The following is a 26,659-nucleotide window of genomic DNA, read 5'->3' as shown; positions in this document are numbered from 1 at the left end:
TACCTCTGTAACCCTAACCCTCGTAGCATTGCAGCTGCCACCGCCTTCCTCCATTCTCCAGCCGCCACCACCTCAGTCGAGGTCCCAAACCACCAGAGCCAGTCACCTCGTGCTCATCCTCCGCCAGGAAACCAAATGGCGTATGTTGCTGCCGCCGCTGTGCCCGATCGTCGAAGGCGAAGCCGCCACTAACGCCGGTGGATTTGTTATTGTTGTTCGTTGTAGCCTAGGCCGACCACCCTAGTTCCTTCCCGACTCGTAGTTGATGTTCAGCTTTGGAGATCGAAGGCGAACGACAGTGGAGGTCTCTATGGTCGTGGGAAGGAACGGTCAAACCAGCTGTTGTTGGATCTCAATGTTATCGTCACTGCCATGCAGTGTTTCGCCGATGACGATGTTGTTGCCGATCGACCGCCCTTACTACCGCCATTTTATGCCATCACTGTCGTTGTACGCCACCAGGTGGGTGGCTAGACTCATTTATGAACAAGACAACATGTGTGGGTGTGGTTACTTGGCCGGTATCATAAAAAGGTCACCACCACCGTCGTGAGGTGGTGGCTAGCACCTCCGACCACCGTCTGCCGCAACAGGATGACTGTATGTGTGTGTGTGTGTGTGTGTTATTTTATGTGTGTGTTAGTTTGGGTACTTGATGTAAAATGTAATGCATTGTATGGCAGGATAATCAAAGAAATCAACTCGTCACCGCTATGAGGTGGTGGTTGCCACCTCATGCACCATTCTGCCACCACCATCGACCACTTTGGGTGGTTATGTGCTTTATGTGTGTGATTGTTATTTTGGGATGCCTGGAAATTTTTAGACAAAAATTATAACCACCACCGCGAGGTGGTGGCCGCCGCTGTGAGCTGTCACCGACCATCACTACCCGAGGTGGTAGTGGGTGGTGCCTGACTTGTTTAACCCTAATCGGCCCAATGAAGCCCTATTTGGCCTAAAAGCCCAACCATGTGACTAATGGGCTAGTATTGGGTTGGAAACCCTAATTAGGGTTTAGGAAACCCTAATGTCATGAAACTCTAGTTTTGGGGATTGATCAGGACCCACACTGGAATTATTTAATAAACTTAAAATATTAATTAATAATCATTGCAAATTAATCTAAGGCAATATTGGACTTAATGGATTAAGTCCTTAATGGGTTAAGTAGGAACACTTAACCCTAATCGTCATTTCATGTGAAAACTCTAATTTCAATTGGGCCTTGAGTTGGGCCTTTCTATTGGGCTTTGGTGATTGGGCTACTATTGAGCTATCCAAGAATAAGTAAATGGACTAAAATATTTGGATGGGCTTTAGGGTAAGGCCTATGTAAGGGTATAGGCCCAATTTGGAAAATTGGGCCATAGATGGGCCATAACTGGGCCTTGAGGATTATGAGAGGTTGGACCAATTGAAATGCCAAATGTTTGGACTGAACTAAGTGGTTGGGCCTTAGGGTAAGACCATGTAGAGGTCTGGGACCAAATTGAAAAATTGGGCCATATGTTGGGCTTTGGTCCATTAGTTGACTATTGGGCCTCTGGAGTGTGAGTTGGACATTGGGCTTGGAACCCAATTACTAATTGGGTGTTGTTTTGATGTTGACAACTCGAGAATCTGTCAACCAGCAGCGGAAGTTTTATCTGCGGGACTTCAGCAGTATAAGGTGAGTTTTGCCTCACTATACAGTGGGTCGAAGGCACCAATGTCGACCCATTAGTATTGATTATCTGCTAGTAAAAGGATGCCCTAGGGACTGTATATAGTCATGTAGGATAGACTGAGGACTCTTGATCTAGGCTCTTTTACCTGTTCCTTGTTTGGTTGTGGTTTTAGAGTATGAGTACCTGTCCGGGTGACTATCTCACCTTTGAATATATACAATTATGCATTCATTGGATTGTTGATGTTTAGTATGTTGTTATGCTGTAGTGATCTATTAGATATGTATCTTGGTATTTGAGTATGTTATTATGATTTGTTAGATCGGTATCCTGGTAGATAGGATGTTATTATGTTGTTATGATATGTTAGATCGGTTTGTCTCTCTATAGACTGTTATGTTATTATCTGATATATGGGCACATGTTTGATTAGTGGTTGAGGCTTATTTGCTTTGTGCATGAGCCAATAGACCTGTGCATTCCAACCCGATGGTTGTGGTCCGTGAGTATCCCATCCCAAGGATGATTGGACTCGTAGTATGTGGGCATTCCAACCCGATGGTTGTGGGCCGAGGGTATTCCATCCGTGAGTATCCTATCCCAAGGGAAATGACATGTAAGGGTAACAAAGTATTAAACTTGTACAAAAAATACCATTGAACTTTTTTTTGTACACACATCACCAATCAACTATAACTTTTGTACATATATGACCATTAAACTTCACATTTGTTCAAAACATACCATTATATTACCGGTAATAATAAGTCATCAGCCACGTAGCATGCCACGTGGCATGTCATGTGGCTACTGATGTGGATTTTACTGTTTATTATGTACACATTATACCATTAAACTATTTTTTGTACACATTATACCATTAAACTTTTTTTGTACATATTTTACCATTAAACTTTTTTTTTTGTACACATTTTACCATTAATTTTTTTTTTGTACACATTTTATCATTAATGTTATATAATTTATTGAAAAAAAATATCATTTCAAAAAATACAAATTATTACATAAAAGTAGGTTTCCCATCACCTGATGTGGATTTTACTGATTATCTAAATTTTAGTAAACTTATCATTATAAGTCATTTTCCTATCGGTAAACAACGACATAATTTCAATGCACTTTTTAATCATCAACCATAATCAAGAAGAGAGGGGATTATAATAAGGTAACATGTACAAAATGTTTCATGAGTTTATAAGTGTGTCTCAAACGTAGTTTCCTAAAAAAATGACTTATAAGAATATGTTTATTAGACATTAGCTAAAATAATGAACAATTGAGTATTTCTTCTCCGCTCCAGATAGAAGTCTCAAGTTCAAACATTGTGGGTTTCAATTGATGTATGACCAACATAAATTCACAATATAGTTGTAAAAGAAAATCCTTAGTATCATTGTAAAAAACAAACATTTTCTCCTAAACCTTACAAAATCAGGGAGTCACAATAGGTGACGGAAAACCCATTTTATGTAAAAATATGTATTTTTTGAAATGATATTTTTTGAATAAATTATATAAGATTAATGGTAAAATGTGTACAAAAAGTTTAATGGTAAAATATACACAAAAAATAGTTTAATGGTATAATGTGTATATAATATACAATAAAATTCACGTCAGCAACCACATGATATGCCACGTGCCATGTTACGTAGCTGGTGACCTATTATTATCGGTAACATAATGGTATTTTTTGAACAAATATGAAGTTTAATGATCATATGTGTACAAAAACTATAGCTAATGTTAAATGATATATTTTATACAAGTCTAATACTTCTAAGTCATTTTCCCATTGTTATACTTTCCGGATCCAACAATTTATCCTCTATTTTCTGTTATGAGATTGTGTTTTTGTCCATGTTCTATTTTTTTACAATTAAATAAAAACAAACATGATCACGAATCACGATGCCAGGCATTTGCTCCGTTCTCTGACCTCTAAAATAGGTACCGACCAGACGCATGTGTTTGATTTTCATAATTCATAGTCGTCTTCCCTTCTCCAATCACGAATTTCTCGCATCACAGAGAAGAGCAACAAAACTCTACGCTATGCTCCATTACTCTTTCTTCCATCTCTCTGATCTGATCTCTCTCTTTACTCGCACACCAAATAACACTTGGTTTTCCTTTCTTTAAGCAATTAAACACACAATCGCGCTCAATTTTCACCGCCGTGAAAGTATTTGGTTGTGATTTGAACTTGATTAACTTCTTAAGGTCAGTCGATTACGATCATGCCTTATTCTTTTTTCTAGGGTTTTTTAATTTTGTGGGTAATATCCAGATTCGAACGCTTTGCTTGAGTTTCACGTTACGCAATGTATAATTACAGGAAAACGGATATTGATCGGTAGTTGTGGCGAAAGCATATTGATTTACAAGATTGCGCGATCGAGTGAATCTCCAATGACTTTGTAAGTTTTCGATTTCCTTTAGTTTTCCTTGTATGATTGGCTCCATTTTGTTTGCTTACTATTTTAGCTACATGAAATAGTTTTATGCTGAAGTCTTGATATCATTATATGATTATCAATTTGATATATAGTACTAACGAAATTATTCTCTCTGAAAGACTCGATATGATTTTCAATTCGTTAGAGAAGAATTAAGGAATTGTTGTTGTAACGATTTCCTTTAGTTTGCCTTACATGGAGCTGTGTGTACTCTTTAAAAATTTCACCAAATCATTGACATGATGACCGATAGGAATTCATGAAGGATTATACTTTAACAGTAATGCCTTGTATGGCAAAATTAGCGTTTGATTGAATACTTCTTTAAAGATGGACGTAGGTGAATGCATTAAAAAAAATGTTGTATCATTATCAATTGATCATTATGAAATGAACTATGTTAATGACATTATCTATATATGTTTGGATTAGGTTGCTTTCATGACTATTGCTTCTTCCCCTATGAGTTTAGCTGTTTCAACATTGCAAGAAGGATTTCCAGAATCTGAGTTCTTACCAGTTGAGCCTCTGATGGATGCTCCCTATAACAGTCCCTCTGGGCATTCAAATCCAGAGATTGATGAAAGTGAAATAGATTTACTATCCGTTTCTTGGAACCAAGATTATGGTTGTTTTGCTGCAGGAACAAACCATGGTTTCCGTATCTACAACTGTGATCCTTTCAAAGAAACCTTCAGACGTGATCTGAAAAGCGGAGGATTTGGGATCATTGAGATGCTTTTCAGAAGCAACATTCTAGCACTTGTTGGTGGAAAAGGCAACACACAATACCCTCCAAATAAAGTCATCATATGGGATGATCATCAGAGTCGATGCATCGGTGAGTTTTCATTTAGATCAGAAGTTAGAGCTGTAAAACTAAGACGCGATCGGATTGTTGTTGTTCTTGAACACAAGATCTATGTTTATAACTTTATGGATCTGAAGCTTCTTCATCAGATAGAAACCCTAGCAAACCCTAGAGGACTTTGTTGCCTATCCCATCAGGTCAACACATCTGTATTAGCTTGCCCAGGTTTAAGAAGAGGACAGGTTAGGGTTGAACATTTTGGATTAAACATGACAAAGTTGATCAATGCTCATGATTCAAGAATCGCATGCTTAACCATGACAATGGATGGCCTTCTGCTTGCTACTGCCAGCACAAAGGGTACTTTGGTCAGAATTTTTAATGCGATGGATGGTACTCGGTTACAAGAGGTTCGTAGAGGAGTGGATAGAGCTGATATTTACGGAATTGCCCTTTCTCCAAATGTCCAGTGGTTGGCTGTGTCTAGTGACAAGGGTACTGTGCATATATTTAGTCTTAGAGTGCGTGTTGTTGGTGAAGATCCATCATCTGCTCAATCTGTGACATCAGCAGCAGCATTATCACATCAATATTCTTCATCTTCCCTTGATGCCCTTATCTCACCAACTTCTGCTGGTGCCAATCCTGGTTCTTCTCTATCTTTCATGAAAGGTATACATATGTGATTTTTAACTTTTAAATGACAAAAGGGCGTTTACGTCATTTTGGCAATGAATATGTTTTTTTTTAATGCGTTGCAATTTTTTAGGGGTGTTGCCGAAGTATTTCAGCTCCGAATGGTCATTTGCTCGGTTTCATTTGCCAGAATGCACGCATTACATGTCAGCATTTGGATCACAGAACACGGTCATTATTGTAGGCATGGATGGAAGGTATTATTGTTTGCCTTTATTTAAAAATGGAAGAAATAACAATTGGTTTCATTTTTTTTTTTTTTTTTGTATTACATTATTTTACTTTGAAAAATATATCTGATGGATGATTTGTGAAATGATTTACAGTTTCTACAGGTGCATATTCGATCCTGTGAATGGTGGGGAGATGGTGCAACATGAGTATGTGCGTTTCCTCAAAACCCAACTCAAGTCTAGATAACAATATCAATATCATTAATTCCCTCTTTTTTAAACTCTCAATTCCCTTTAAAATGTGAATAGATATATCTAAAATAAGGATTTTTTATTCCAACCTGTGTCATCTGTCTTAATTCTTCTTCTTCTTCAAAAAAAAAAAAAAAAAAAAAGGGCAGTGGGTCGAATATGTCATTGGTTGTTGGAGGTGGAGGTGTGAGTGTGGTTAACGAATTGCAGTAATTTATGATTTGTGAATATTGTGTAATTTATGTCGCATACACGAAAATATTTGTTTTGCTGCATACCTATTTAATTTGTGTAGATTGGTGTTTTTGCTGTTTAGTCACATTTACATTCACCAATTTTATAAAACATGATGAGTGGCATCTTGATACTTAGGTCACAATCATACTCGTTTACATTTATATTTTTTCGGTTGGCTAAAATGATATCTCATTTTTCCATATAGACATCCTATTTGATTTTTAAGATTGTTTTATTGGTTGAATTTGTATTGTTTTTCGGAAAAGTAAATTATAAACAGTTTATTAAAGGTTTACTTTTAATAAAAATGTTCATAGAGTGACTAAGGGGTGTCTTAATAGTAACACCCATATTATTTTATTACTAGACATACTTGGGTGTTGTTATAATGTTATTCACACGTGAAGTTGAAGGTCAAAACCATATTCATAAAGTGAAAACTTTGACTTTTCAAACCCATATATATTCATAAAGTCAAGCCCACTTTGACTTTTCAAACCCATATTAATATGGTATCATTAATTATTATTGTCTATTTAATCTTTAAATATTAGTAAAAGAGAAATCTTATGACATCATCTAAAACAATCCGAACCGTTGATTGTGTTTTCTTTATAGGTTTTACACCCTTAGATCAATTTGCTTATGTCACCTTGATCAAACAAGAAGTCAACCCGTTATATTAGGAAATTAAATGTACGAATTGAATTAAAAATCATATTTGAATTCTTTCTAAACTTACGATTACAAAATTGATTCCTTATTAATGTAAACCTTAAATTTAGGCTTTATTTCCATTCAAAATTGTTTTCCAAATATATTATGTGTTGAAATCTCGGAAACTATTAATTTCAAATTTCAGAAGTTTCTGATATTATTATGAACCAATACACTTTGAAGCATGATATCTTCTATTTTAAGTTTAAATGAGATTTCAATTGATTACCTGCTAATTTTCATCATATTGACTTGTATATATATATATATATATATATATATATATATATATATATATATATATATATATATATATTTCAAACCTTTTTACTAATCGATTTACACAAATATTATATCATAATTCCTCCGCAGAAAACAAATTCAAAAAAACTTTAACTTTCCCATCAGTCTGATTAGTCGAATAAATGTATGTACTTCTTCCTTAAATATTTTTAATCTGTAAGTTTGATATATATATATATATATATATATATATATATATATATATATATATATATATATATATATATATTTTCAAATTTATATGTTTTTACTCATACGTATGTTCTTTGTTGAATACTTATAATTTGGATGTATAATGTTGTTTTTGAATTTTTTTTGATGTTGTGTTTGGTTCTTGGTTCATCTTTTTAATCGGTAACTATGATCCTATTTTCGAAAACAGTAAACTCAATTTTAAAATTAGATGTTATATATAATGAAATTATGATGTTAAATGTGTGTATACCTTTATAAAAAAATCAATAGACAAAACAAGAGATGACATGATATAATATAACAGACGGGTTGTACAAAAGACATGAACGCCCTCATTAGAAAGTTTTCTTATGTCTCCGGTAGTAACAAATTAAGATAAGAAATATACATTCTTAACAATTGATGTGAGCTTTAAAGTTAAATATATGCATGTTGTGAATGATGAAAATAGGCTCTAGTATTCTTTGTTCAAAAAGAATTGGTACCATACATGGGCAGGTAAGAATACACGGTATAATAGAAGTGTGTACTCAACTAGAGTCAGCATTTGACCCTGAAATACCAAAAGCACCCCTCAGAACCTTCTGGAAAAAAAAAAAATCAGGTATACTCAAAGACCAAAAATGTAATTTACTCTAAACTTAAGTAAAAAAAAAAATAATAATAATAAGTAAATAAATAAATAAGAAGAAGAAGAACCTTGTATTACCATCATAGTTTGACCTCATCATCAGATTTAAATCCTCCCATAATTTGAGGCATTGTGATTAACCAAAATGCAATAATGCTTGGATCTTTCATGCTATCAATAATATGTTGAAACACAAAAACAGATGTTTTAAAGTATTGAAGTGAGATAATTGTTACAAGAGGAAAAGGGGTAGAATCGTAATTGACATTTACCTCATAAGGGTTTTTTGTTTTTTCATTATGTTGTAAGCTTTACATGGAGGTTCGATAATCTGCAAAGTAAATAAAACTAAGGGAGTGTTTCTTTTGTCCTTTATTAAACTCTATAGTGAATGATTATATGGATAAAGTGTTCTATACATAAAGATTGTAGATAAAGATGGAAAATAAAACGCAATGGATTATGAGAAATCACAAAAAATAAGAACCAAACCTAGGAACCAACATCGAACAAAAACCCTACTTTCTTTACTTCAAAAAAATCAACGTACATGCACATACTAAAAACCGTAGAACGAATTTTACAAAAAATGTTATAAATGATGGACCTGATAAATGATTTCTGTCATAGTTATTCCTAAAATAAAAAAGAAGCCATCAATGAATCTTAACATTGTAGATGATAGTGACAACAACTCAGATTAAGGAAAAAAAGCCCTGATATTAGAGATGAAATGGAAGGGATGATTAGCTTCGTTGCAGATTTATTGGTTATAGTTACTTTGTGGGGTGGGTGGGTGGGGGGGGGGGGGTTATGTGGTTCATTTTGAAGGAACATAAATAAGTTGCTATTTTTTTTTTGAAATAAACAGTTATATTTCACTATGTAACTATAAAATAACAATATATTTTGAAAGTACATTGTCAAATGTTGGATTATACTTGTGTAGACCCATTTTCACGCATGGTTAGCTGTATATAGTTGTTTTCCGTGTCACAAGTAAAAAATGTTTGAAGGTACTTATATGTGACAAGCATGGTCATTGAACTAATAAAACAAAAAATATTATCTATAAAGAGGTCGTTCATCGCTATATATATTTACCTATTTTAATGCAATTTCTACATATTTTAATAATACCAATAACCTTGTTTTTTTATAATTATTCTGTAATATCTATATAAATTTATATTTTATTTATGTGTTCCCCGCGTTAAACGCGGGTCATAATCTAGTAACTTATTAAATTAAACAACATTTAAAACTTTATTTTGCCTAATATTTGTGATTTTCATTTTTTTTAGTACAATCAGTGTTATATATAATTCTACATCTTAAAGCCATTTTTATATTTTTTATTTTTTGTTCTATGATATATATATATATATATATATATATATATATATATATATATATATATATATATATATATATATATATATATATATATATATATATATAGTGGTTCAAAGAAGAAAAAATTATAAATATATTTTTTTCAATAAAATATTTTGGATAAACGAAACAATAATATTATATGAAATAAAATATTTTATTTCCTAGTTTACAAACAGTTATCACTTGTCGTCGGATTGACGTCGAACTAACAACAAATTCAATGATATTTTTTGGTAGTGTTCACAACTTAATAGAACAAACATTATAACTCATGATTCTTTGGTAAATAAATCTAACTATAATCAAATCAAAATAATATAATTATGCTTACATTTATGACCTTTTAAGTTATCTAACATTTATAATAACAATCTATCTTTATTTCATTGTGGTGTAAATAAATCTCATTACAATCAAATTAAAAATAATATAAATATATTTATATTTATGGTCCTTTAAGTTGTTGTTAGTGTTTTTAGATATTTAGAGACATAATTTTTAAGCAAAAAATAAAATAAAAATTTCTAACGGATGAGATAATTTGAATATCAACGGATAGATTTCTATCCGTTGGAATGTGTCAAATCATCATTTTACCTTTCTGTGATTCCTATATAAATAGGACATCAACTCCTTAGGGCTTTAGATGCTTGGATCCAACCTGACTTTGTCTATCCCTCTTGGGTTTGTTTTCCCCGAATATCCTTTCACCTAGGACTTTCTTACACTTTCTCCGATATCATTTCTGAATTTTTTAAGATCACTAAAATCTCGTACATTCAAGCCATGCCAATGGTTTGGAGGATCCTCTATTGGATCGATCATTTGAACTGCTCTAAGGATCTTACCATTGGTTTAAATGAGCTAGTCTATATCTATGATCTTACAACTTTTGAGAATGGGTCTTAGTATTGATTTGTTCTACCCTAATAATATATATATATATATATATATATATATATATATATATATATATATATATATATATATATATATATATATACACCGTAATAAATAAAGATAATTTTACCAAATGTCAACTTCTTATTGAATTTGACACATGCCATTTTCTTAGAATTTTAAAATTATTTTTTTTTCCACTTGTCATTTTTGTATTTTTTTCATTTTTATTCAACTTCCACCTATTAAATGTCACCTCATAGTAATTCTAGTAATTAATGTAAATTAATGTATATAGTAAACATTCCATTTATGAATTCTTATTTCTATTTAATGAGTTCCATTTGTGAATTTATATTAATTAGTTTTATTAGTATAAATTAATTAAGACAAATTACATAAATGGTCCTTGTGGTTTATTCTATTTATTGTATTTATTTCGAAAGTTTACTTTAAAAAATACTTAATTTTTACACATTCATATTCAACATGGTTTTTTAAACATGATAATATTTTTTTATTAGTATACAATGAATTACTTATTTATCATTTCATTTATATTTATTTCAAAATTTGACTTTAGAAAATACTTAATGTCTACACCTTATATTTAACTTTTTTAATCAACCCGTGTAATACATAGATTTCACACCTAATATATATATATATATATATATATATATATATATATATATATATATAACCATTACAAGTGTTAGAAATATTAGTGATAATAGTCAGGATACTGGGATATGTTTAAGGATTCGGAGGATTCAGAAATAATTAAATATCTTGAATATGATTCTAAAAATATTTTATTGTTAATGTTAACTAATTTTTAATAAAATTAAAATATGATAATGTTTGACAAAATGGTAGGAAATAAAAATGCAAATTTTTATTTAGACAAAACTTCAAAAATGGTCTTTGTGGTTTTCGAAAATATCAAGTTTAATCCCTAAGTTCAAAAAACCTCACAGATGGTCCCTGTGGTTTAAAAATTTTTAATGTTTAGTCATTCCGCCTAACTCCGTTAGCTTTCTACCGTTAAGTGAGGGACATTTTCGTCATTTCAATACCCAGTGACCATTTATGAGGTTTTCTTTATTTCAAAAAAAAAGAAAAAAAATATATAATTATTTAATTAAAGGGCCTCTCTCTCTCTCTCTCCCTCTCTCTCTCTCTCTCAAGCAGAAAACGAAGGCTCCTACCCTATGTTCCAGCCATGTTTCTTTCTTCTTTTCTCGATGACAAGCTAGCTAAACAACCACCGATCTTGCTGTTGTTGCCTCCATTCTTCTTCTTCTTCTTCAATTTTAATCGAGAAAATCTCCATCAGAGGTGGGGTTTTCCGACAGTCAAGAGGGCAACAACCCCCTCCCATTTGACGGGAATGGAAAAGACATGAACGGAAGAAATTGACGGGACCTCCGACGATGATTCCGATACTCTTCTTGTATATCTCCCTGGTGCATTTTCTTTATATTTCCTTTGTTTTTTTTTGATGTTTTGTTTCAAGTTCTTGGAAATATTTGCAGGTTTTGCTAAGGAACGATCGAGGGTTTAACTCCGATCAAGGTATTTGATCATTAGCGATGAAAGAAAGCTCCAGCAAGACACATGGAGCCGATTTCGTGTAGAGTTTCCAGTTTCTGCAAACCGTTATCTCAACAAAATCAGTGCAAAGTTCGAGGGAAACATTCTCTTCGGCAACCCAAATTGATCACTCCAGAAGCAAAACCAGTAGTAGAAACCCCGTCGGCAGTTGAAGCGGCATCGGTGCCGATGCCTCAAAAGCCTATTGATGTACCAAATGTGGGTCAGAAAACTACCGATGAAAAACCCACTCCAGCAATACAAACAAATACTGAGAACAGTTTGAGGAAAGATCAAGAGGTTCCTAAGATGGGATTAGCGGAATCGAGCAAAAAACACGAAGATGGGATTAGATCTCCCTGGTGCGATTTCTTCGAATGACAGGAAAAGAAGAAAGAAAACAGGGCTGCTGCCCCTTTTGCTTTTACCAAAAATAGCTCCTCTGGTGGAGGACTTTGACAGTAGAGAGAGAGAGAGAGAGAGAGAGAGAGAGAGAGAGAGAGAGAGAGAGAGAGAGAGAGAGAGAGAGAGAGAGAGAGTTTGCATATTAAATTTTATTCATTTATTATTATTATTTTTTAAAAAAATAATAGAAAATCTCATAAATGGTCCCTGGGTAATGAAATGACAAAAATGCCCCTTACTTAACGATGAAATGCTAACGGAGTGAGCCGGAAGGACCAAATGTTAAAAATTTTAAAACCACATGGACCATCTGTGAGATTTTTTGAACTTAGGGATTAAACTTGATATTTTCGAAAACCACAAAAACCATTTTTGAAGTTTTGTCTTTTATTTAGCGTAGTTGTGTTTGGTCTTAAACAGTTATAATTATGTTTTTTTTTTTTTTTTTTTTTTTTGATTGACATTAACTACAATAAAAGAAAAATAACTAGGCATCGTCGATATAAACAATATCGTAATTTTACTAATTATTTACGTAGAAATTAATTAACTAGGTGACGCCAATATGACCCCCTATCGCTTAAAAAATAATCAAAGATTAATATACAAAACTAAGGTGCATTACACTATCTTAAGCTTTATGAACTTGTACTCTGACATAAAAATTACTTTTAACAGAAAAGTAAAAATGATTTTAAAAGTTATGCAATTATAATTTGTCATTTATATTTCACCCTTACATAATTAATATAATATTTTTATACTTTTAACTTTTTTTAATGGTTTTAACTTGACCATAATTTTAACACGATGTATTTAGAATGCCCCGTGTTTTTTACTCTAAGTAAATCAACCTATGTAATCATGTAGCATTAATTAGACGGGTAGGTATGGGCAATACGAATACACGCTAATCCGACGTGGAGGCATAATAACAGAGTTATAACGCCCGAAATACCACGCCCCTTACATTATTAGGTGTTATGTTAACGTATGTTATGGTGGTGATGGGAGGAAACGACTAATGTCATTGGCTAATTTGTTTGGAACGTTTACAAATTTGACTGTTTGCAAACGGTCACCAACATAAAAAAGATCTATTAATATAAATACACAACATTTTATCTTCCAAACCCAACAAATCATTTCAACAATTATTATTCCTTTCAATTTCATTTTTTTTTCTATTACACTATTTAATTAAAAAATGGAACCTTTTGATCCGTTTCATCCATACAATCATGATATCGACGAGGATGATATGTTCGTGAGTATCAATCCGTTTCATCTATCAATGTATTACCGACACGATGCCGCCAGAGCCAGCTCCACTGCTGGCCAGACGTGCGATGTTGAATAGAGATTGTGAAGAAGGACATAGACGTCTACTATACAGTTATTTTGCGGGAAATTGTCTCTACCAACCAAACGATTTTAAAATATTGTTTCGTTTACGGATAAATGTGTTTCAACGGATAGTCAATGCAATGGAAAGCATGTACCGTAATTACATTTGTTTCAAACCTTCATTGAATGACATGCAATAACTATATGCAGCGTATGGAGAACGACATGGTTTTCCGGGAATGCTTGGAAGCATTGATTGCACAAAGTGGATATGGAGAAATTATCCTGTGGCGTGGAAAGGTCTATACACTAGTGGTCATCTTGGATTGCCTTCGTTAGTATTAGAGGTTGTTGTGTCACAAGACTTATGGATTTGACATGCTTTTTTTGGAGTTGCGAGTTTTAACAACGACATAAACGTTCTTGATCAGTCATCAATATTTCAGGACCTTTTGACAGGAAAGGCACCGGATGCTCCTTTCACAATAAATGGCCATGAGTATAAGTTTGGGTATTACCTCAGATGGAATATACCCATCATATTCCACGTTTGTGAAGGCGTTTCGGCACCCGATAGAACCAAGAGATAAAATTTTCAAGAAAAGACAAGAAGGAGCATGTAAGAACGTGGAATGTGCTTTCGTAGTTCTGAAAGCAAAATGACACATAGTTGAACATGCGACATGAGCATATGAGTTGGACACACCACGAGATATTATGTATGCATGTATCATTATGCATAACATGGTGATTGAAGATAAAGGACGAAACATTGCAGAGTATTCGCCTACGGAACCTAGACACATTCAATTTCATTATATGAGAGTTTCGAGGAGGATATCCAGAAGACGGACTTTAGGACCCGTAGTGGGTACTACGAGTTTGTGGTGATGCCTTTCGGACTTACCAATGCATCAACAACGTTCATGGACCTCATGAATCGGGTGTGTAGGCCTATGTTGGATCGATCGGTGATCGTGTTCATTGACGATATTCTGGTGTATTCAAGTTCTAAAGAGCAACATGAGGAGCATCTTAGAGAGATTCTTGGAGTATTTAGGACAGAGAGGCTTTATGCCAAATTCTCCAAGTGTGATTTTTGGTTACAAGAGGTCCAGTTTAATCAGAATGGAATATTGGTCGACCCGGGCAAGATTGAGGCGGTTATGAGATGTGAGGTACCGAGATCCCCATCCGAGATCAGGAGTTTTCTAGGTTTGGCCCGCTACTATCGGAGGTTTATTAGAGATTTCTCTAAGATTGTCGTTCCTCTCACCAAGTTGACCCGGAAGGGTGTTACTTTTGCTTCGGGGACCGAGCAGCAGGCCTCATTCGAGACTCTTCGCAAGAGATTGTGCAAAGCCCCAGTGACGAACTGGAGGACTTTGTAGTTTATTGTGATGCTTCTATATCTGGGATGGGTGCGGTGTTGATGCAGAGGGGGTACGTGATAGCATAGGCGTCGAGGCAGTTGAAGCCTCATGAGACGAGGTATCCCACCTACGATTCTAAGTTGGGGCGGTGGGACCGTAGGGTTCCACTGAGACACATTGACCGGATGGTCTTATTCGAGCATAGTCATGAGAGGCTAATGAGATGTGTATGGTATTTTGGGAAATTCACTAAGCTTCGTGCTTACCTTGTTATGTGTTATGTGATTCAAGTACTTCTTAGGATCACGGGAAGGCGCCGGCTTGATTGTACACACGAGGCGGAGTTTTATTATGAGGATCCTGGATTTTATTATATCGAACATGTGTTTTGATAACTTGATATTTTTGGGGATTTTGTGATTGTGCTAATGAAATTAATGTGATTTTCAAATGAAAATTTTGTTTGAAATTTTACGGTGTTACACAAATAGGTATGACACTTCTTATGGATTTGGGTGGTTTCAAAAGTGTCTACACACATAGAGAATGTCATTGCTAGTATAATATTTAACTATATTGCAAAAAATGAAGAAATTTTGGCGTTAAAGTTTGAAATACATAGTTGGTTCACCTTACTGCTCATGAAAAGTAGCTCTTCTCGCCTTTCATTCTTCCAAGAAACAACCTGACCCATACATGAGCACCTAGATGTAAAAAGAATAAGTAGAAGAAGAATAGGAATATAACAAATATATATCAAGAGCTAGGACAACTTTGAAAACAATCTTAACACCTTGAACATACAAAACAACCTGACCCCATAAAGAAAAGCATCGATCCTAAATTCTAAGAGCCAAATGAAAAAGGAAACAGACAAACGACCTGCAAAAAAGAGTTATATTTTAGGTTTCTGTGTGAAAAATGGAACAAATATGAAATTTTATGTTGTAGTTATTTGAGTAGGGTCAAAACAGTACAATTGGTTCCCAATAAAATATAATATCAATTTGTTGTTTAAAGTGGGAGGAATTTATTACTTGTTAAAGTATATTGTTGTTTTTTGCTTTTAATGTTCTGTTATAAATTTTACTCCTGGCAAAATAATATAAAGATTCAGGGGCAAATCAGTCATGAAAAAGTATAATAGTATACGTTATAATGAAAAAACTATAAAATATATTTTTATAGAGTACAAATCTGCATATCATGCATATTGTCTATAACTTAATTGTTTAATTTAAGCTTTATTTAAAAAAAGGGAGTTGTGAAGGGACAATAATGGTAACCAAACAAAAAATATTAAAGTAAGAAACATACCTCGATAATCAGACACTTTTCCAAACTGGATAATTATTATAGCAGTCATTTCTTCTGGATTATTTGACACATAATCAACAAATTGTAGAGCATACTCATCCCATAAAGTAACACTCACTTTTCGGCCTCTGAAAAAAATGAAGTAAGGGGAAATGAGATTGTTATACAGGTAAAATAAAATTGTTTGTGTACAATAACCGGTTCTCACTCTAAATCTTGGATTTGCACATTCTATCTACGTGTTTCCTTGCCATGTTTTGACATAAAAGTCTCCATTGGAAAATATAAAAGCACGTGACCAATTACATCTAGAGAAAATCAAAGTATAACACAAGTATTAGGAATGGTAATACAAGAAAGAAAAGTATAATAAATTAAATAATTAAATTTAGATTAAGCACTAACCGACTGGTGTTTTTTCTGGAATATTATTTTCAATGATTGTTTAGTAATTCTCAAAAGAAAAACCGTACAGAGGACCCACAAAATCATTGGATTTGGTAACCATTGTGATTGGACAGAAATGTAATTTGTTTGAATTAATCACAAATTTGTTATCCGCAGTGTTTTCACCAACTTGAGGATTCTCGATATAATAAGATTCATTTTCAGCAAGCATCTTTTCAAATCTGAAAACCCACCTACTTGGAACTTGAGCTTCAATTTTAGTACCCTATATGCAAAAATCAAAATTTAGAATAATAACATAATTATTAGAATACCACTGAGAAGTAGTATGCTTAACAAAAAATGAGACAAAAAAACTGAAAATTGAATAAATACCTCTTCATCAACTAATATCATATCAATACGAAAAGTCTTCTTCTTATCATAAGTTCGTTAATTAGTCAATCGAATGACTCGAACTTTCAAAGTGAACTTCTCATGCGACAAATCAAGTTTTCCAAGTAGTGTGATGTTTTTAGGAGCCATGAATCTGCAACACGCACAACCAACATAAGTTACATTATAGACAATGCTAATATTTGCCAAAACATAATGTACAATGAATTGAAAGCATTATGTTATTATAGACAATGCTAATATTTGCCAATATTAAACATTTTTACTCATTCAAACAGAATATAAGTATTATGTTATCATGAACTAAAAAAGATAACAAACAAATTCTTAATTAAAAAGACCATACTACCCTTATACCCACGAGTAACTTTGGGGGTTATCAATACTTAATCATACCTGTAATAACACCAACAATAAACATTTTGAAACATTTTTACTTATTCCAACAAAGTATAAATATTATGTTATCATGAACAAAAAATATATATAATCAAATATATTGTGGCAAATTTAACAAATTTCTAATATTTGCCAAAACAGAATGTACACCAAATTGAAACAAAAACAGTCACATCTATGATTTTATTAACAAATAAGAGTTTTTTTTTTTTTTTTTTAATTTTTTAATCACTCGATCATGTGTGCAGGGATAATTTGATGCAAGTGACATTTTTTAATCTTAATTGAAGTTGTATATTAAGATTCTCATAAACTTGCAAATTACACCAAGTGGGTTATTTCAACTATCCTAGACCATTAACCTTCTGGGGAGTTACATAGCAAGCAGTTGTTATATCATCAAACACATAATCTTCATTTTGACCAATTATCGAGAAATCCAGAAGCTACATTATAGACAATGCTAATAAAACTTAAGTCATATTCCAATATTTTAATTTGGTTGAGGCATTTTAGCAAACACATAGAGTGCAATATATGAAAATTTTAGCAAACATAAAAAAAAAATAACAATCTGAATGAAGCATTCAATCAACAAATAATGTAAGATTCTTCTTTGAACATTATCAGATGATGGTATGTATAAGATGAAGGAAATAAAATACATACCTGTATGCAGACTGCGTTGAAGAAGAATAACGATGGCAACTTCTACAGATGGGAAATTGCGAGAATATGATAGATGATAGCAAACGTACTTATATACAGTTTTGATTATAGAATCCATTATGTTTCCTAAAATATTGAGATATTACGCTGTCAATCTAAAAATCAAATCCTTTATCTTAGCATATAATTTCAGGAAAACATCAATTCCCTGTCAAATTTTTGCTGATTTTTAGGGGATTTAAACTTGATATCCGATTGTATGCTCGTTGTCGTTAAAATAAGAAAATTTTGTATCGAATGATGGTGACGAGATATACGATACAGTAATGTGAGCGTGAGAAACTTGTTTTGGTGGGGAAAATGAAAAATAGAGTCTTTTTAAGAAAATGAATTTGGAAATGTAGTGTTCGTCAGTTCTTTTTTTTTTTTTTTTTTTTTTTTTTTTTTTTTTTTTGTATTAAAAATGCCATTGATTGGCATTATTTTGACTTCTAATTGCAATTTTTATGTTTATTCAAAACTAATATCCGTTTTTTTACGAAAGTAACCCAAAATTGGTGTTGATATTGATGGAGTTAAAGAGATTGGCATTACCATCTAAAGAGGTTGGCATTGCCAGGTCATTTTCATATATTGGCTGCATTGTAATAAATTTGTTTTTATCCCTTATTTTTTGCCATAGTCTATAATGGATAACAAAAATATTTTGGAACCATTATTCGACAAACCTTATTTTATTGTACCAGTAAAATTATGTTTCTATTTATTTAATTAATTTAAGAAAAGCCTTATAGTTTACACTTTGATAATTAATTTTTTTAAATGAACCCGTGTAGTACACGAGTCTTACACCTAGTTGTTTTATAAAATACAAATTGTCTAAATTTATTAATTTGACATAACTAAATTGAAAATAAATAGTAATACGATGATTTTATTTCTATATTTGATCTAAATGACCATTTTGACCTTTATATCCAAATTACTTAGATTTTAAATGTATATTAATAATTTATTTTCATTATTTTAAAATTGGCATACTTCAAAATTTTATAATACACTAATATGAATCTCTTAAAACATAAATCAATTTTAATTGTTAAAAGTTGTTATTTTGACCATGTTAACGGCAAATAATCATTTTGACAATTATACAATAATTAGTATTCTACTTGAATATTATTTTCTTATTTTTTTTAAATGTACAATTACTAAAAAAATTATAACTAAATGATTAATGATTACACATTCATATTTATTTTTTCATGGTATATTAATATAAAAGTTGAATTTTAGAAATAAATATAAAGGCAATGATGATTAATTCAATAATTGAATCTATACAAATAAAAAAAAGTATTTAAATATTTTAAAAAATTACTCACAAATTTCCAAATACTTCTTTGAATACAACATTAGACGTTTTATTGCTAAGGTTGCCATCACTATTTAAAACTAATATTTTTAATCCATCTTTGCTTTTAACTCTCGACAATGCAACATACAACTGTCCATGAGTGAACACTGGTTGTCTCAAAAATAAACCCACTTTCGATAGTGATTGTCCTTGACTCTTGTTTATTGTCATTGCAAAACATACATCCAATGAAAATTGTCTTCTTTGAAATGCGAAAGGAATTCTTTTTTCTGAAGGAGTTAAGGTCATTCTTGGAATAAAAGTACGGTTTCCTATATTACTTCCGGAAATTATCTCTACTTCTATAACATGGTTACCCAATGTTATAACTCGTAGTCTCGTTCCATTACACAAACCACTTTTCGGATCAATATTCCTCAGTAACATAACTGGAACACCGACTTTTAATACCAACTTATGGATCGGCAAACCTGAGGGTTTAAGACCATTTAGAACATCCGGCGAATACAAGCTTTCATCAATGTCATTATGAACAAAATCTGAATGAAAAAGACTGTCTAAACTCAAGTATTCTTTTTCATCACCTGGAAATAGTGATAACAGACGATCATTTATTTCCTGAACAACTTCGTTTTTTGGTGCAAGGATTGCTCTTTCTTGAAAAAAACTTGGGATGATTGGCATTTTCAATAATAGAAGGATAGACAAATGCAATTAATGAACCGATTGGATCAGATGAATCAGTAATGAGAGGATCATCTGGTATATCAATAATTGCCTCACCATCATTGAAACCACCCACATTTCCTTCTCCTATATCCAAAAGCCAGTTTGCAAAGGCCTTTGTTTCCTCAATATCATTTGTTTGATCACTCAACCTCATGTTTTTTGTTAATCTTAAGACTTTGCAATCTGGCCAAATGTAGGAGGAACTTAATGAAGCATTCACAATGTCTTGTCTGCTTCCGTTTGGAACAACAGGTAGAATCTGCCTAAAATCGCCTCCAAAAACAATTGATTTTCCTCCAAATGGCAATTTTGAGTTGCTGCGAAGATCACAACTCAATATATCCTTCAAAGATCGATCCAACGCTTCAAATGCATGTTTATGAATCATCGGTGCTTCATCCCATATAATCAATGATGCTCGTCTTAACAAATCGGCAACATCATTATCCGGCCTCTTTTGGGTTTTTGGGCCTGATTGGATTTTGAGAGTAAAGGCCTTTTATCAGTTGGATCATGGACATATTGGGTGGGCCGTTTGGGCCAAGGGGGCCATTAAGGATATTGGACTTAGATCTTGGGCCCATTTGCAATGCAAGGGTGATTGGGCCTTTGGGGGTAGGGTTTAAAGGTTGGGCCCTCCCTTGGGATAATTTATGGACCAATCATTGATGATATTATTATTGTTATTATCTAGTTCGGGAGGTTGCGGGTCATTAAGAGTGCAGTATTCGTATTCTTCGGGCGAAGGTCAGTCTTCTCACCATACCCATGGGTCTACGGCACCAAGGCTGGCCCATTATGTGTTTATGATATATGTGCAATCGCTTTGTGTTTGATATGTAATGTGATCGTATGTTTTGCATGAAGATCACGAGGGGAGCTCGTGGCATTAGATGTAAGACCATGTGGGGTAGCACATAGCAGTCCTAGGTAAAGACCATGTGGGGTAGCCCATGACATTGGATGTAAGACCATGTGGGGTAGCCAATGGCAGTCCTAGGTAAAGTCCATGTGGGGTAGCCCATGTCATTCTTGTTGGTTCTATGTATGAATGGCCTATGTGGTATGTTACTTGGATATGTGTATGTATATGTGTGTGGTATGCTTTGGGGAACTCACTAAGCATTTCGCTTACAGACTGTTGAATTGTTTCAGGTACATCAGAGCCAAAAGGCAAGGGCAAGGCGTGATGGCGCGGCGTGCACTCTATCTATCTCTTTTTCATTAATATGTTTATGGACACACTCTGATAATCTATATAATGTAATGGATGATGTTTTTAACTAAATATGAGATTCAGGGTTTTATGGCAATGTGTTATTTAAATTAAATGAATTTTTTTTGTGGTAAAATTTGGGTTGTTACAAGTATGTCTAATACAAGACTTGAGCTCAAACTAGGTCATTTATGAAGAAAAGGAAGTAATTTCTCATGCATGGACTCAAACACCCCTCCAAACTTCAGATCCATGACAAATAAGCATCTAGGAACCTTAAGGACCCATAAAGTTGCCAACTTTATGGAGTCCCAACACTCTCACTCTTAAGACCTTGGATAAATATGCATAAAACCTTAGATCTAGCAATAACGAATCATAAAGCTTAGATCTTGATTACTCACATTGGTCCAGAAGTGTAGCTAAGGGTTACAAATGAAGCCTCCAAGCTGAAACTATGCTTCTATGGTGATTCCTTCCTCTTAAAACCACCAAAACTCCACCAAAATCTCAAGAAAAAAAACAGAGGCTAGGGTTAGGGTTTTACTGAGTTTAGGGACGAAGGAGGTTGGTTTGGAACTGTCACACCCCAAAACCAAAACGGAAGAAACGTTCGGGGGTGTAGGACGTCATGTTTAGTATCACAAGACATGCATCATAGTAAGCAAACTAATGAACAACCATTTCATTAGTAAGAAAGTGTTTACAATGTGTGTGTTCACAAAACATAGAGTACATAAGCAAATAACAAAACAAGACTTGAAGCTATATTGCTCCATCTTCTGAATTCCCAGAGCGAGTACCTGTCAACTAATTTCCTGAGAATACAAGTTATTTAAAAGAGTTTGTCAGCAATTAAGCTGCTGAGTTCATAAGATTTTATATAGTGATGTATGCTAGTTGTAGAAAGTTGTTGAAAAATGTAGTGGAAAAATAAAGTAAGTTATAAGTTCTGTTTTTAGAAAAGTTCGTCTGTTCCTCTAGAAAATCCTATATTTCCTACTTAGATGAAAGATACGTAAAAGATGATTCTACAATCCTTTCTATGAGTACTAAATGAATACAAGTTATATACAACTTGGAGTAAACAAACAATCGACTGTGCGCATCTGCCCTAAATCCACAACCCAAAGAGGAACAGGAAGTAAAGCAGATAACACACATCCCATTGTTTGTTAGGTCCTTGATATATATAACCTTGGTGTATTCGTTTGTTACTCATGGAGTTAATTGTAATTGTTTCTTTATAATTGATGAAAATATTCTTTAAGAAAACCCTTATTTCTTATAGTAAAATAGTGACCACAGTAATTACTTCTATAATCACTTAGTTTGTACTGGCTATACATAATTTAATATCGAATAGATAGTTAATTGGGTGTATCTGCCCTAAGCCCACAACCCAACGAGGAACAGGAAATAAGACGGAAGGCACACATCCAACAACCTATTGGGTGTTAATGATGTATAACCATGACGCATAAACCAAGGTATTATAGAGTCAATCACCTAAAGTCCTTTAAGTCTACACTGGTTTAATAAAATGGATTAAACACTTTACGAGGAAGTTTCTAGTTTTGTGTACTGAAAGATATGATTTGAAAAGTATGCTTTGTACTAGAAAATGTGCATTGAATTTGTGTCCTATGACCTGACCCATACCTGGTACCCCTTGTGATGACTTAATGTGTACAGAACATATATACAACTAAAATCGAATAGATAATAGGTTGGGTGAATCTGCTCTAAGCCCACAACCCAACGAGGAACAGGAAATAAAGCGGAAGGCACACATCCTATTATCTGTCGGATACCATATATATATATCCCTTAATGTATACATTAAGGAATCATAAGGTTAGCATTATGGTCCCTTTCTACTGTATGTACTAGACCCGACTGTTCCGTTTGTCGTTTGTAAAATATAAGTACTGTAGTATTGTATAAAGTTACTACTATTGTACTAATTGCCTTAAATTTTGTATTAAGGTATAATGTGATGGTTAGATCCCATACTAAACGCTCTCCCTGTCAAAAGATTCTGGGAACCAAACGCGACCCATGCAATGATTGCAAGTCGTGAACATCCACATTATGATTATATGATCATGTATACCCAATATAACTATCACCTTTGTTTAGAACAATGCGTTAGTGATTCATTGGTATAGTTAGATCTTGTAATTGTTCCATGCTATAGCACCTTATTATGTTTGTTCTGTTACCGTGTATTGTATCTAGTATGAACTGACTCTCAAAACTATACCCATTATAGTTACTAGTATTCTACTTGAACTGTTATTGAAAAGACTCATTTTACTACCAAATTATGTTTATACTTTAAAAATAGAGTTTTGCTAAACTATAAAGCAACATAACTGTAAAAATAGTTTTGACATGTTTTGACCACTTATAGAAGACATAAGCAACATTTTGAACAATGTTTATTACAATAAATTACACAATTATCATTGTGTTCAACTTGTATCCCCCTCCCTAAAAAGCATTTAAAACAGTTAAAAGATTCATTACGGGGTATGAACTCACCTGATGTGGGTGATTCAGACGGTTATGCGTGTAAGGATGAGAAGTTCCATGAATGAAGTCCCGAGACACAATAAGTCCTAAATGATATATAATGACACATATTGGCATGAATATAGTGTTTATAAGAAACTATATGAAAGGAAACACCTTCCGGGACTAGGAAACACTTTGGCCAAGTGTTGGAATCACATGTGATTCAACAAAGGAAGGTAGATGACACCAACATGAGTTTACCACCATGGGTTTACGGCCCAGGGGAGTTTACAGCCGTAAACTCATGGTCAAACATGGCTAAGAGTGAGTTTGAAGGCTAGGGATGCTTTAGGGACTTTTGTTCTATACTTGTATGAGAAAGACCGCCTCAAATGAGGCTTTTGATGAGTTTACGGCCCCAAGGGGTTTACGGCCGTAAAATCATTGTCATGATGGATTTGAGTGAATTTTAAGGTCCTTCAATCATCAAGGAAAGGTTCTGGGTCACTTGCCTTGCATCCTATAGGGTTCATGGTCCAAATGGCCACCTAAAAGGGGTTTACGGCCTTGGGAGATGGCCTAGCCATAAACTCCATTTGATCTTGTGTTCTTGATGTTTTTAAGTGTCTACACATGAGTCCTAACTAGATATGAAGTATAGGGAAGAACACTTACGGTCTAGAAGCTTGAAATGGTTGATATTTAGTGTGTGTTCTTGGTGAAACTTGAAGATCTATACAAACATGATTTCCATGGATGAAATCAATGTATGTAGTTAGTTAATAAGATGTATCAACTAATCAAGGGATATAATACTTACTCTTTTGAAGATCTAAGGAAGAAGGTTGGATGATAGTTGAGAGAGAATGAAGAAAATCCGGCCAAGGAATGAAGAAATGAGAAGAAATGATCAAATGCCACATATATGGGTGAGAGTTTGCGGCCAACATGAGTTTACGACCATAAACTCCATGTTTACGGCCGTAAACTCCATCTTATGGATTTTAGGGAATGCATTTGGTACTGTGGATTTAGCAGATACCTTCTAACACTTATTCCTTAAGTGTATTAGGCTCAAAACTCCTTAGAATAACCTTTAATCGGGCTAGAACTTCGTACTAATGAGTTTGACACTCAGTTGAGTTGATTGACTGTGTCTATAAAGCAAAAACATTTCGAGTTGTCACAGGAACCCTAAAATGAAGTTTATGGGGTTTAAATACGAATGAAACCCTAAAAGATTGTAGGTTTGGGCTGGAATGTATCTCACGTCGTGAGCTCTTATTGCTTATGTCGTTAGATCATTTTAAATCAAAATTTTCATTTGATCACTCCTCACTTCATGACCCTTCTATGGTCACGTCGTGAGCCTTGATTTTACACAAAAACCATGCCTTTGACTCCTTGAAGCCCTAAGTCGATCCGATTTGGAAACGGGTGTTACAATATTTGAAATGCTAGTTCACAAAACATATAAGTCACAAGTTTATTTGTAACACTTTTTTGGGTCAAACCCAATAATTTCACGACTCAAACCAACATTGTCTAGTTGCCAACATGTGACGTTGATGGATTCAAAATGTGTGTCTATATTGATAGCTTCAGCATGTGGTTTTGAATACTTGACAACATAACTCAAGGAAATATGAATACGAAGAAGATGATTTGAAGACTTTGTAGTGAGGATCAAGTTGTTTTAAATAGAGGATATTGTTTCCTTATATGCATGAAGACTCTTTATCTCTATAGGAATTGTGTATTGTGAATGGACCTAGTATTTATGTAATTTTAGGGTTTTGTTTATTATATGTATTCAGTATTCAAAAGTTTTTTAAGTGAAAACTATTTGGAGATTGTGTTCTTAATTATATTTGGTTTTGTAATTTACTCTTTTGTTTATGAAATTGTTTGTAATCAATAAAGAATCAGTTTATGAGTATTTTTTGTCTTCTTTATATTCCTTATTGTTGATTTCATAGCTAAGGACTAACAATCGGTATCAGAGTAGTCATCTCAACTAATCTACTCTTGCAACAAAAAATGGTATCTCTTCATCAAACATTGTCTCTTTCACATCCAACTTGATTAACAAATTCCTTCCTTTTGATGAGAACAATTTCACCACGTGGTTAATTAAAACCATGATAGTTCTTGAAACCATTGACTACAACATGCTTGAAATCATCATCAATGGTCCATACATTCTAATGAGTCAAGTCATAAAAAAGGTGTTCCAAACAAAACATTCAGAACTCAGATGAATCAATGGACAAAAGATGATAAGAAGAAAGTAAATCTTGATGTTAAAGCTAGAGCAACGATACATAATGCCTCACCATAGAATGTTTATCACATGGAAGAAAATCATATGTATATAAAAGAGATGATCCAAACATTGAAGGTAGCATATGATGGAACTGAAGAGGTTAATGATAATAAAGAA

At 33.4% G+C, this 26,659-nt stretch overlaps 1 protein-coding gene and 1 long non-coding RNA gene across 2 annotated transcripts; one reads left to right on the top strand and one right to left on the bottom strand.

Annotated features, from left to right (window-relative positions):
* The first annotated feature begins 3,571 nt into the window (after positions 1-3,571).
* LOC145011450 (autophagy-related protein 18d-like) lies at positions 3,572-6,397 on the top strand. The gene is made up of 5 exons (XM_078970173.1): positions 3,572-3,914; positions 4,030-4,111; positions 4,583-5,633; positions 5,731-5,854; positions 5,984-6,397. Exons 3-5 carry the CDS (start codon positions 4,592-4,594, stop codon positions 6,075-6,077), a joined length of 1,260 nt encoding a protein of 419 aa, XP_078826299.1. The 5' UTR covers positions 3,572-3,914; positions 4,030-4,111; positions 4,583-4,591; the 3' UTR covers positions 6,078-6,397.
* Positions 6,398-15,956: 9,559 nt separating this feature from the next.
* Positions 15,957-17,170, bottom strand: LOC145008540 (uncharacterized). The gene is made up of 4 exons (XR_013663523.1): positions 16,907-17,170; positions 16,710-16,809; positions 16,502-16,629; positions 15,957-16,066 (listed from the first exon to the last, which is right to left on the bottom strand). It is a non-coding gene; the product is annotated as an uncharacterized LOC145008540 (long non-coding RNA).
* Positions 17,171-26,659: the final 9,489 nt, after the last annotated feature.

Source organism: Lactuca saligna, chromosome 8 (genome assembly GCF_052625555.1).
Source record: "Lactuca saligna cultivar CGN05327 chromosome 8, ASM5262555v1, whole genome shotgun sequence".
NCBI lineage: Eukaryota > Viridiplantae > Streptophyta > Magnoliopsida > Asterales > Asteraceae > Lactuca > Lactuca saligna.
Note: the sequence above shows the minus strand (reverse complement) of the source record. Positions and strands in the feature narration are given on the sequence as shown.

Excerpts from the sequence above, each read along its gene's own strand:
- LOC145011450 (XM_078970173.1), top strand. The coding sequence starts at position 4,592 with ATGACTATTGCTTCTTCCCCTATGAGTTTAGCTGTTTCAACATTGCAA. Across the intron at positions 5,634-5,730 it reads TTCTCTATCTTTCATGAAAG|GGGTGTTGCCGAAGTATTTC; the intron begins GTATACATATGT and ends GCAATTTTTTAG. Across the intron at positions 5,855-5,983 it reads ATTGTAGGCATGGATGGAAG|TTTCTACAGGTGCATATTCG; the intron begins GTATTATTGTTT and ends AATGATTTACAG.